This window comes from Lingula anatina, chromosome 10 (genome assembly GCF_051362555.1).
Source record: "Lingula anatina isolate TDL-2025a chromosome 10, LinAna3.0, whole genome shotgun sequence".
In the NCBI taxonomy this organism is placed as follows: Eukaryota; Metazoa; Brachiopoda; class Lingulata; order Lingulida; family Lingulidae; genus Lingula; species Lingula anatina.
In genome coordinates, this window is record NC_141776.1 from 5,624,204 (window position 1) to 5,637,889 (window position 13,686).

Genomic DNA, 13,686 nt, shown 5'->3' on the forward strand with positions numbered 1-13,686 from the left:
GTACTAGTAGCACCTAGCAGATGAAAAGGAAAAAACCCATGAATTAACCTGTTGAATACACGTAAATGAAAAAGTGAAAACCAAGCGTCTGCCCAAAAAACGAACGTTATTATATCGCTACCATGACGTTTCACCCGTCGTTATTGTAACGAAAAAAAAAGCATTTTGAGTTTGCTGGGTGTATCCCTGTCTGGATTACTCTACCTGTGTTTTTACATTGTCCTGCCTGTACAGTGATGTCGTCTAGGGCCATGTCACTCGTGAAACCCAAACCTATCTTCGCCCCAAACACAACATGGTAGGTCCCCGCTGGCAGCTGGATCTCTGCGTGCTTCCATGTGTTACCTTTGAAGTCAGAAGTTATCATTTTCCTTTAACCAATTGGAGTTGGTAGTTAAGATAATACATGTAGATTCTTCCAGCAGCAGCGGAATCATATTTCAGATAGCTTTGTTGGGCGAATCTATTAGGCATATTGTTACTTTAAATGCAAAAGGCATTTATTGAAACTTTCCTGAATTGCCGTTGAAACAATAAACCTTTTCCCATTATATCAGGCTTCCTGCAAATTTGCTGCAAACTGCAATTCCTTCTTGCACATTTGCAGCAAGTTTGCTTCAAATTAGAAGTAATACTATTTTCTTGCCAACTCATGCAAACTCGTTGCCGTAAACTTTTGGTTTGCAGCATAATTGCTACAAACTTTTCAGCTTACTTAGGAAAATGATCAAATCAATTAAAAAGTGAAGATCTATATGATAAACATTAAAAGTTCTATAAAACAAATCTTTAAAAAAATCGCTTAAAATTATGATTTCTCACCCTGCGGACCGCTTCGTTGCCAAAGAACCATCTCGTCGACCCCGCTTGTAGAACGCCGTATCACATTCAAGTGTCCGGTGTCGTAACCAAACATGTGATACCAAAAGGAAAGGCACGTGGGGGAGGATACGGTGTTGGCCGGGGAAATCAACTGCGCCTTCTTCTCATCATTTGCAGACGCTTCAACATAGATGTAATGCCCTGGGAAAACAAGAAAGGGACACATTTGTTTTAAATGAAATACATGTAGGATACATTTGTAAGCGCCCATTTAAAAAATATTTTAATAAATCTAAATGTGTTAGATATAAACTTGAAAGAAGCAGCAGCAATAATAGCCTAGATAATGATTTTCAATCAATACAGAGTAAATACAATACTTTGTTCGAGGTTTATACATTAATTCACATGCTCATCCCATGCGATGGCTGGTAGCACACGGGTCAAAGCAAACGGTGTTTAAGTTGCACTGGAAATGCCAATAATCCCTGGTGTTATACAGACCCTAAGGCTGCGTTCAGAACAGCGGACTAAGTAGTCCGCAGACCAAATACGGCGACCGACTAAAAAGCTTGCCGTCTAATCCGCTATTAGACACTGAACAGGTTCCCCGTGAGGAAGTATTCAAGTGGGTCGGCCATATTTGACCCGTGGACTAGTTAGTCAGCTGTTCTGAATGGACCCTAAGATTAAGTACACACAATGGACAATAGAAGTGTCACCCCTACTGAACCAATACTATGGGGGAGATAAATGACTGTGGAATGATATTTTCCTGGTATCATTTTATTAACATCAAATTTCACAAAAAAAAAAACCACACACACACACACACAAAATGTAGACCAGGTATTGTAACTACTCAAGATCTGCCTACTTTGATTATTGATTACTTGATTATTATTTGATTACTCTGATTCAGGGGGTGACACTTCTATTGTCCATTGTGTGTTGGTAAATACCTTCTGCATTCTCATATGTATGGTCGTTTATAGGACCAGACCGCAGGCGGCTATTGGTACTCCCGGAGTGTAACAACCACGTTATCTCGGAGGATTGGTTGTTGGTGTAGTTGCACAGGCCATTGTATTCGAAATCGCAGTCAAGGGAGGAGGCTAAATGAGTGTAATAGAAAAAGATGGTGAAGCGCGGTCTATTATTATTATTATTATTATTATTATTATTAGTTGTTTCTATTATTATTATAACAGGTGGGACTACCTAAGATCTATGATAAACTCTATGTAAATCTATGTAGATCTATGTAAATACACATGCAAAAGAAAAGTCATAAAATATAATCGGTATAAAAATGGTAAGTGTCGTTCAAAAGATATAATAACCATTAAAGAAGCAAATCTTTACATCATCCGCGTCCAATCGTCTACTAACTCACAATATACCACAAGGGCACACTCGCTGCTTCTAATTGGATACCTCACAAACTGCATTATTATAATCTAATGTTTCCACAATCTATTCACATAATAATGTTGTAAAAATATTGGGTACCTATTTCGGTGCCAAAACATTCTACTGAAGCCGTCTCGTCAGTGAAGCAGTCGTGGGTCCACTGAGAGTGTAGACAGTAGGACAGAGACGGTTCCTGTCCGGTACACTGTACGTAATCCAGCCAGAAACCTCGAGAGGCAATCCCGTGTCTTGATTGCCTATACGCTCTTCCCTAAGTAAGTCATAGATCAAGATCAAGATATTTTAAGTCTCGCCCATAAAAAAAGAAATACAAGTTAAAAACAATAAAACATGGCAGTATAGAAATCCCTTACGCTAATCAACTCTAGCTCCGGATATTTCTACTAATAATCTGCTTACCTTAGCAGTAACGAAATCCCTTTCCTATAGATAACCACTAGAAATCAGGATTCCAACCTCTATCTCTATCTTGCTTCACAGTAATGGCGTCGCCCTTTGTTCTCAGTGCTCCTCGCTGTAACCCACTCCTTACAGCTATCGAGTTTCTCCAAAAACTGACACTCAGCCTCGACTCGGATCGAGGCCAAGACAAGCCACACACCGATGCCGGATCACTACACTCCTCCCCACTTTATCTGGATTGGAGGTAGTCATTACAATCCAACACCAACAACACATTCTTACGATCCTTGTATCACTACTCGATCAGCCCATGCTGACCCAGCCAAGGACCGCCCACTCCATTCTCTCTACCAGATCCCTTGTCGCTTCTCGATCAGCCCAAGCTGACCAGCCAAGGAATCAATACACGGTACTCATCACTAGGAATACTCCTTCCCAGCATCTACTCCTGACCAGGTCGTACCTCTCCTGGCCAGCATTGTGGTGCACTGAAAATTGGGCCCCCACTAGTTCAAAAACAACCAGCGCCCATTCTCTTTTCAACACCACAAATCTTGACCTTAACCCTTCCCAGGGTCATGGCCCGGACGCACCAATCGACGTGTGCAATCCTCACACTTGTACTTCTTTATCGAGAGGGCGTCAGACGCAGTAATGTTTACACAGGACCCATGATACCATTCACTACAATAATCACACTGTATCATAAATCGGCCCTGCCATTTCTGCCTACAGCTACAATACACCCTGTCATCCCCCTTGACTGTAGAGTCAACCACGGGATTTTTTCTCCATTGCTGGATCCACAGAGGTATCTCACTGTCTCGACAAGGTTTTAACCTGTCATGATTGGCCACGAACACCGCATTTCTTACCTTCACCCGGTATAAATACGAGCTCAGCCTCTCCACGATGACTCCCGGACCCTTCCACGGGGGACATAGTTTCTTACACTTCCCCCGGCCTCCGGCCGCATCCAGTATGTAAACTGAATCCCCGACCGCATAGGTTCGCTCCAAAATCCTCAGGTCGTAATCCCGCTTCATACGCTTAGAAGATACTTTGAGCTTACCTCGGGCAGTCTCGTGCGCCTTCTGTAGGTCGGCTTCTAACTCAGCCACATACCCCTCGGTACTACTCGGCTCTCTTCCCTTCTGTGGGAACATTATTCCAGCAGGAGTGTTGACTTCCCTGCCCAACATCAGCTTGTTAGCCGTAAAACCTGTCATCCTGTTGACCGATGACCTGAGAGCCCCGGCAATTTGCTGTAGATGAGAATCCCACTGGTTTTGAGATCTCTCTGTAAAGCAACGCACTGCGTCCATCAATGTCCGATTGTACCTCTCAATCTGACCATTGGAAGATGGGCGATAGGGTGTCGTCCGTGCTTTATGGATCTCCAATATCCTACACACCTCAGTGAACAGCTTCGAATCAAAATTTCTTCCTTGATCCGTGTATATTTCAAACGGTACCCCAAACCGTGAGAAAAACTGTTCGACTGCCGCCTGCGCTGTCTCCTCAGCAGACTGCGATGGAAGCGGGATGCACTCCACCCACTTGGTAAACTGGTCAACCATCATGAGTATGTACTCATTTCCCCTGGTGCTCTTCGGTAGAGGACCCAGAAAATCCAAGTGTACACGTTCCATAGGTTCTCCAGCCTGGAACTCGGTTAAAGCACCCCGGCCATGTCTTGCCGACTTTTTATTTTGATTGCAACTTGCGCAGCCTCGCACAAAGTTATCCACATCTCGGCCTAACTTGTGCCAATAAAAACGTTCTCGAAGTCTCTCTTTAGTCCTAGAGACTCCCTGATGTCCTGCTGATGGTAAACAGTGGTGTAACTCGATTGCCTTAACTCGCAATCCATGTGGAAGCACTAACTTCTTATCGTCAGTCTTCGGATCTGACCAATACAGTACACCATCAATCATTACAAACATCTCTCTATCCAGCCAATAAGACTTTAATTCCTTGCTCCCTCTGAATAGAGTAGACTGATTTGGAATAATGGCGTTGTCCACATACTCCCTGATCAGATTCACATCGTGATCTGCTTTCTGTGCCGCTTTCACCTCTTCCACTGAATACCCCCAACTGCGCAGCCCTGAGGTACTCTTACTCTCAGCCTTCACAGTTGACCTCGACTCTGTTCTATTAGAGCCCACTGCAGCTGGTCTCGACTCTATATCCTTAGAGTCCACTTTAGTTGATCTCGACTCTACGCCAGTAGAGCCCACTTTAGTTGATCTCGACTCTACGCCAGTAGAGCCCACTTCTTTTGAACTCGACTCTACACCAGTAGAGCCCACTTCAGGCGTTCTTTTCATCTTTTTAGCCTGCTGACGAGTGGTGATCACATTAACTCGGACCGATTTCCCTGGGTCCCATGGGATATTCTCGATCACCTCTCTCAACATCTGGTACTCAGGCATGTCTTCCACCTTTTCATCAGGCGAGGTATCTACCACTGGCCCCAATACCTCCAGTTCTGAAAACTGCCTCACTGAGTCAACCATAACAGTGTTTACCGTCTTGCCACTGTTACTCTGTCGGTCACTTGAGGTTTCATCGCTTTCGACGCTCCTGGTACCCCCCTGGTTTTCCCCTCGGATCACCAATGGCACCACATCATCAACCTCCTCCTCAAACCTGGCCCAGTTTGAGTGAGCACGCTTACAATATTCACATCCTCCACAGGGTAGGTCTCCAAGGCGCACCCCTGTCCCAAACGTTAAACACTGCCCCGTGTGTCCAGCTCTTGACAGTGCATCCGCGTTTGCATGAAGTCGCCCTGCCCGATGTGATAGAACCATGTTGAACTGCGACAGCTCCTCTAACCATCGCGCCAACTGACCCTGCGGCTCCTTGAACCTCATTAACCAACGTAAGCTCGAATGGTCGGTTCTCACCATGAATGGCCTCCCCAGGAGATAGTGTCTATACTGCCTGGTGAAACGTACAACAGCAAGCAGCTCTTTACGTGTTGTACAATACCGCCTCTGCTCTTTCGTGAGGCCGTAGCTTCCGTAAGCTACAACTTTTTCCTCGCCATCTTGTACCTGAAGCAGCTCTGCTCCAATGGCATACTCGCTCGCATCTGTGTCCAAAATATACTCGCCATCCTGCCTCGGAATAGCCAACACTGGTGGTGAAGTTAATGCTTCCTTCAGTGATCTAAATGACACAGATTGCTCCTCACCCCACTGAAAATTGTTCTTACCAGTCATGGCATATAGTGGAGCAGCGAGTTTGGAAAAGTCCTTGATAAACGTCCTGTGGTAGTTTGCTAGGCCCATAAATTTCTCGACATCCTTTCCACATGTTGGCATCGGCCAATCTCTGACCACCTGGATATCATGCTCCGACATGGCTAAGGTGTCCCCAGTCACTACTCGACCTAGAAACTCGATCTTTCTTTGGAAGAAAGAACACTTCTTCGGCTTTAACTTTAGCCCATACGCTCTAAACCTCATTAGAGCCTCACGCAGATTCTGCAGATGAATCTCGAAACTCGCACCCAGCACCACTATATCGTCCAGAAACGCCAGCACCGTCTTCCATGATAAACCTCGAAAGACCAAATTCATAATTCTGGCATAGGTAGCTGGTGCCCCACAAAGACCAAACGCCATGCGAATGTGTTCATACAATCCATACTTTGTTATGAACGCGGTCTTCTTTCTATCCTCCTCTCGAATGGGTACCTGCCAATAAGCTGAGTTTGCATCCAACTTACTAAAGAAAACGCTACCCGACAAGGTATCCAAACAATTGTCCACCAGTGGCAGTGGGAATACATCCTTAGTGGTAACTTCATTCAAAGCACGGTAGTCAATGCAGTAACGAACGCTACCATCTTTTTTACGAATTAACACCGGCGCTGACGCCCAATCCGATGTAGATTCTTGTATTACCCCTGCTTGGATCATTTTCTGCAGATGAGCCTCCTCCTCATTAGCAAAACACACTGGTGTACGCCGCATCCTCTGCTTGATCGGCCTCGCTTGCCCCGTGTCAATAGTATGTTCTAAGGCAGTAAAATTACCTAAGTCAAACTCACTTTGGGCAAACACATCTTGAAACTCGGTCAGTACTTGACCCAGTTGAGCTTGCTGGTCCTCGCTCAACTCTGTACTCGATTCCTCGAACACCTTCTGTAAATGTGGAGGAACCCCTGGCCTTTCTTCACCCTCGCCTTCGGCTGGTCTCTCCTTAGGCCTCCGCGGTGCAGGAATAGAGTAATTTACTCTCACCACATCCTCTTCAGTTTGACTCGATGTCGTACTAGACACCCTCGACTCAGTCGAAACTGAACCACATTGCACATGTTCGTCAAACGCTTGTCCAGACGTCACGACTTTTTCATAAGAAAAAGCCCTCCCAATTTCTGACCCCTTCCTTAGCAGCTTATACCTGTCACTTGGGTTAATCAGCACCATAATAGGGTCACTCCCCCTATTACGTATAACCCTTGGAACCAAGAAATTACACGCGCCCCTCTCCACTGGCTCTATGACATAATCATCGAGGTCCATGTCCATTTTACATGCCACTCTGACTACAGAGTTAGGAGGAATTACCCGGCGCTCTGACACCATAACGCGTGCTACCTGGGGAACACCCTTCTCCAGGCAACAGTCCAACGTTAAACTCATGTCATCGAAGTGCAGAATCCCTCTTCCAACATCAATCATGGCTTGACCCCGATCTCTCAATATGTCGACTCCCAGCAACATCTCTTCCTCCAAAGGAGCCACGTATACTGTTTCCGTATACCACTTGTGTCCAATTTTTAATTTTATCGGACCTGCGATAAAACCCGGCATAGCCATCTTCCGCCCTGCAGCCCACAACTGCACATCCTTTAATTTTCTCGGCGGATTTTTCAAGCTATTGTAGATACTGTCAGATAAAATGGTGACACGAGCACCGGTATCCACTAATGCCCTCACTGTTTTATCACCTACTCTGATTTTTAAAGAGTAGTCGGATACGGATCCAATCTGGTTCACATACACCACCTCTGGCTCAGGTGTCCTCTTTTCTGCTTCAGATCCTTTTTCTCGGGCCTTATCATCAGTTTCTTTGACGTCTGACCTAGCGTCATCTCGGATCGAGGATAGGCCCCCTACCTCGACCCCTTGGCGTTTCCCTGCTTCGCCCCTGAGACCTTATCTTGTCTCTTTTCCAAGGCATCTCCCCATCTTGGGCACTCACGGATAAAATGTCCCTTTTCCCGGCATTTAAAACAAGTCCCATCCATAGGTCTACTCTCAGACTTGGACCAATTTTCTGCCTTCGGCGACCCACTTTTCTCGATCGCCTTCTTTTTCGCATCCAGTTGTAGAGACTTAATAGATTTCTCCATATTCTCCATTCGCTGGACCCACTTGGACATATCCGGATTAGGAGGTGTTTTCTTCTTCGCATCCAGCTGTAAAGATTTAATGGATTTTTCCATGTTTTCCATACACTGGACCAACCTGGACATCTCAGGTGTTGGAGGTATTTCGGCCGTCGCTACCTGATTTACTCTCGGGTTTCCCTGACGACCCCTCCTCGGCACCGTGTGTTCCATCACCTGGTACATTTGCTGATGCATCCTCACTAAACGCACTGCCTCACGAACAGTTGGAGGACTCCGCATATAAATAGCATGCCCCGCCTCCTTGTCCAATAAACCAGCACAAAATCGATTCACTGCCTGCATATCAGTGAATGATTCCGGCAAGCCCTCGTAAGCACGACCTGCCAAAGTTAACACACGATCAGCCCAGTCATCTAACGACTCATTAGACTCCTGAACTGAACTCTGGAAACGCGACTGTGCTGTAGCTGGCGTATCTCGCTCTCCGAACCGTTTCTCCAGTTCATGCAGCAACACTTGGTATGTTAGGCCACCTACCCGTTGACTCAGTATAGCATAGTAATCCTGAGCTTTTCCCCGCAGGCACCAACATAACCCATCGAGGGACAAGGCATCATCCCACTGTTCACGAACTGCATGTCTGACAAATAAGCTCTTAAATGCAGTCCAGTTACCACGCCCATCAAAGACTAAGTTCTTTGGAGGGTTAAACTTCCGTGTTGGGGCGCTAACTGTAGATCCCCATCCACCATGACTCCTATGATCACCATCGTGTCCTCCATTGACACCACTATATCCTCCCTGTACACCACGATGTCCTCCCTGGACACCTCTACCTCCGACTTCCATAGGGTAAGAAGCCTCATTAGTAGGAACTGGTTCCCAGGGTACATCAGCTCTCCTCTGAGAAATGACTGGCGCCTGGTATGGCCCCCCACAGTCATATCCTTGAGTGCTGATACCGGTAACTGGTACTGGTTCACCATAGTCCGGTCTCAACCAGTCTTGTCTGAATGGCTCTAGACCCCGACCACAGTTTTCACGATTCGGTCCACCATGGTTCAGTGTAAATTCACCTGGCAGCTGTTCACCATGCATATAAGCATGGTTCGGTCCATAGTGATCTAGTGTGACCTGGTCTGGCTGCCACCCTGTTGGTCTGACATCTCGGTACAGTCCACACTGGTCTCGTGTGACCTCCCTTTGCTGCTGCCCGCCTTGCACACAAGCAAGGCTCGGTCTACACTGGTCTAGTGTGACCCCACCCGGCTGATGCACATCTTGCATAAAAGCAAGATTCGATCCACACTGGTGTTGTGTGAACCCACCTGACTGCTGCCCATCTTGCATAAAAGCAAGACTCGGTCCACACTGGTCCCGTGTGACCACACCTGGCTGCAAAGTTACATGTCTGACCCCAGTAGTCGATCCATTTTGGCCTTGTGTGAACGGACCTGGCTGATACATTGCACCATAATTCTCATGACTCCCTCGGGTGTAAGCTGGGACTGGCTCTGTTTTCCAGTGTACAGTAGCCTGTCGCACTTGGCTGGTTTCTGTCTTCCTTCCAGGTATACGCATATCCTGAGTGAATGGAATTTTCACTTCAGTGTCATCACCATGCCCTGGATTCTCGGGAATAGGAGTTATTCCCCACGGAATTTTACTCAACGGCCTTCTAGCTGGCCCTCGAGATTCCTGTCTGGAACCCACAGGAATCCCCCCAGGTGCCTGGTTAACACCTGCCTGTTCCAGGTTTACATACCTCCTATGTAACTCCGACTCGTCTCCAGTCTGTGTAGATACCACCGTCTGCACTGAAGTGGAGACCATTTCCCTCATCCCCTCTCCTGTCTGTACAGGCGTGGAGACCATGCGCCTCTCGTCAGCCCTTGGTACCTCACTCAAGGGTGACCGAATGGGTGTAGAAGTCCATAAACACCCAATCCCGAAACCCGAAGAACTACTGGGCTCCCGTGACACCATTTTCTGATCCGCGCTGGTGTTACCTCCAGAGGCTTGCTGTACTGTAGAGAGGGTAGTATTAGGAGTAAAGTCTAATAACTCCAGTACATCATCCGTCAACTTCTTACGAGTTATTAGTTGCAATAACTCCCTGGTGATTTGTCCACCATTTTGTCTCGCTGACACCAAAGTTTCAGCTATTTTATCACTAACACCCGGTATTAGTGACAGCTCCTGAACGTCAGCCGAGTTGACTTTAATGACATGTACATTCTCCATATTTAATATCAATATATATAAAAATGAAGAACACAAACGACTATAAATATATCTTTATTGAAAATATATAAATATAGCCCCCTCTAGAAATAATGCACCCACAATTTAATTGTTACTTGCAAAATTTCTACAAAACAGTAACGTCTGCCTAAGCAAACCGCTGAATAAACTAGAAAAACAGCTATTTGTATGAAAAAACAAACAACTACTCGTTTTTAAACTTTTATTCAGCAACGTGGGCTCGTTGTTTTCGCTGCCACCAATATAGAAATCCCTTACGCTAATCAACTCTAGCTCCGGATATTTCTACTAATAATCTGCTTACCTTAGCAGTAACGAAATCCCTTTCCTATAGATAACCACTAGAAATCAGGATTCCAACCTCTATCTCTATCTTGCTTCACAGTAATGGCGTCGCCCTTTGTTCTCAGTGCTCCTCGCTGTAACCCACTCCTTACAGCTATCGAGTTTCTCCAAAAACTGACACTCAGCCTCGACTCGGATCGAGGCCAAGACAAGCCACACACCGATGCCGGATCACTACAGCAGTTCTTTATAGAACTACGAGAGACTGAGTATCACTCAAAATACACATGAAAACATTATTCGTAAATAAAATTTCTTCTTAATTCTAGAAATCGGCAGCAGGTTTTGGCAACTACATTTATCATATTATCACTATAAAGCAATATTCAGCATGATTTATTTTATTTATCAGATTATAAAAGTCGCGATGGAGATGAAAATAAACTTCCCCCTTCCCCCGCACTCGTGAATGTTAACAGAACACGTAGAACTTAAGTCGGTTGATATGTTGATCTTTCATTGTAGGCAATCAGTATCAATATACCTGGCAGTCCTTTAATCTTTTATTAGTACAGCTAATAAAAATGCATTTACTGTGTTCAAGGGCAAAAAAATGATCTGACTGTTTCATGTAGGCCTACCAAAGGTCAGTGCATTGCCAGACTGCCCTTTTATGAAAACACACCACTTAAACCGACAGAAAAAAATCAGAAAACCAAGATCCCTTACAGATTTGTATCCCAGTTCTTTGCAGGCGACATTTGCCGATCTGTCACTCCACCCGTCATCACAAATACCACCCCATGTGTTGTTGCGTCGTATTTCCACATAACCTACGCTGCCATTACTAAGGCGAATCTCGTCATAACCTATAAAACCAAATGAGAAAGTGAGAAAGAGAGTCACGTTTAGTTTACCCAAGGAGTCATACATGAAAATTCTCAAACACAAGCCTAAAAATTTCCGTACCGTTAGCTTACGGCCAACCTGGTCGAAGGCCTTCATCAGACTGGTGTGAGTAGTTGTTCACACTCAATGACCGCTAGGTGGTATAGCGGCCAGGACCCTCTTATAAATGTCAGGAAGATCACCCCCCTTCCCCCCGTCCCTATTCATGGGTGGCAGGTGACGGCTGATGTTGATAGCCTCTCGTATTTTTCGCGGGATGTCGGATGACTCAGATTCAAGGATCTTAGTTGAATTCCAGTCGATACTGTGGCTGGTGTCTATCACATGAATAGGGACAGGGGGTGGGGGTGGGGGGGGTGATCTACCTGACATTTATAGGAGGGTCTTGGCCGCTATACCACCTAGTGGTCAGTGAGTGTGAACAACTACTCACACCAGTCTGATGAAGGCCTTCGACCATGTTGGCCGTGAGCTAACGGTACGGAAATTTTTAGGCTTGTGTTTGAGAATTTTCATGTGTGATCCAACTACCAAGCTGATGAACATTTTTGCTCATACCCAAGGAGTGTTTTAAAACTCCTTAGTTTACCATGAGTTTCCTATATTGCTCACCACTCTACTTCAATTTATCTTATTCTTTTGCCGTTCCTTATTTTCAGGCCTTATTTTCTCTCTTTATACGTTCTCGTTTTCCATTGGCCAATATAGTCTCGACACTTGAGTTTTCTTTTGCCAGTTCTTTATCACTTGATCACGTTGCTTTGTTTATTCAACACGTCATTCATATGTGCAGGTTTAGCAAATAAACACTGAAATGAACCCTTTATAGGAATTGTTATTCTGGTTCATAAAATGCGGGTTCAACTCTTACGATAATATAATATAATATAATATAATATAATATAATATAATATAATATAATATAATATAGTACATTCTGCTTGTATTGTGCCGGAATGTAATATATCCAAATCAACAAATATCTTGATCCAGATTTATTTCTGTTGGAAGCACCATGATAAAATAAGGTCTTTGTCCACTGTTTGCCTTGCTTTGTGTGAAAACATGGGAAACAGATTTTATATTTAACTTAACAGTACAAAGTACTTTAAAACAAATACACTAAGTAAATGCGACATCATACGAAAATACTCACCAAATACACCGCTGACTAGTCCTTCATTTGAACAGTATACTGCAGCATCGTGATTATGATCACAAAGATTTGTGGCCCAGAGGTTAAAACTACACGATGTTAACACTGCCTCGGATCCCTGGCAGTTCACATTGTTTAGCCATATGATGCCTTTACCGCCACCGAATCTGAAACGGTTATGAAACATACGTGTAACACTGGTAAGATTTTGCACGAGGAGGTCAAGGATAAAATGTTTTGACTCACTAAGCACGGATCAAGGATCATATTTTTTCACTTCCTCTTCTTAAAGATGGCGGGATTGAATGCTTTGGACTCTCTATGCTCGCCGAAAATAAACAGTAACTATTTTACAATGATATGTATGACACAGGGAGAGGGTGGAGTTGCTTGGTTGCTTTGGTAGTTATTTTGTGTGTGTGTGGTTGGGAAAAGGGGAAGCGGTAGCTCAGAAGCTAAGAGAGAAGCACGTACAGTACCCTCTATGCCCTACCCTGGACTACCAAATTGCATGGGACACATTCAAACTGTGCATGTTCTTAACTACTGGTACCGGGTACGACTGTATGTTGCGCATTTACGAGTATCTAAGTGAATTGGAACCAACGGGGTGTAAGTTAATGCAAATTAAAAAACAAAATCTTACTGGATTTTTTCTGTGTAGGGTGGATCATAACATTCCCTATTCAAAATCCCAAGCAATGACAAAACACTGGCAGTGCTTACTTACCTGGAATTCCTGAGAGGTTTCCCATATGAGAGGCCAAGCATATTGCAAATGACTTTGGCATCTCTGTAGTCCCAGTTCGTGTCACAGACACTCCCGTATATCCCGTTATATTGCACCTCCACTCGGCCGTAATTCATTCCGCCACCCGCTAGGCGGACGGAAGGCGCTGCAACACCAAAATGCAGAGTAGATGACAGGTGTTCAAGAAACTGTTCTTTTAGAACGAGGGTGCCCATTGACTGGTGGCTCCCCGTCGTGACCGTTTCAATATGGTTGAATAGAATTAGTGTAGTTGTTCTTAGAATTATT

General features: G+C 44.9%; 1 protein-coding gene across 1 annotated transcript in view; it reads right to left on the reverse strand.

Annotated features, from left to right (window-relative positions):
- LOC106176257 (uncharacterized) overlaps nucleotides 1-13,686 on the reverse strand; it is a 53,154-nt gene that overhangs the window by 33,602 nt on the left and 5,866 nt on the right. The window contains exons 6-12 of the mRNA XM_086997798.1: nucleotides 13,378-13,543; nucleotides 12,648-12,814; nucleotides 11,312-11,451; nucleotides 2,335-2,506; nucleotides 1,785-1,937; nucleotides 823-1,023; nucleotides 205-345 (exon numbers count right to left, since the gene is read on the reverse strand). Of these exons, the coding sequence (XP_086853924.1) occupies nucleotides 205-345; nucleotides 823-1,023; nucleotides 1,785-1,937; nucleotides 2,335-2,506; nucleotides 11,312-11,451; nucleotides 12,648-12,814; nucleotides 13,378-13,543 (1,140 nt within the window). The remainder of the gene's footprint in view (nucleotides 1-204; nucleotides 346-822; nucleotides 1,024-1,784; nucleotides 1,938-2,334; nucleotides 2,507-11,311; nucleotides 11,452-12,647; nucleotides 12,815-13,377; nucleotides 13,544-13,686) is intronic.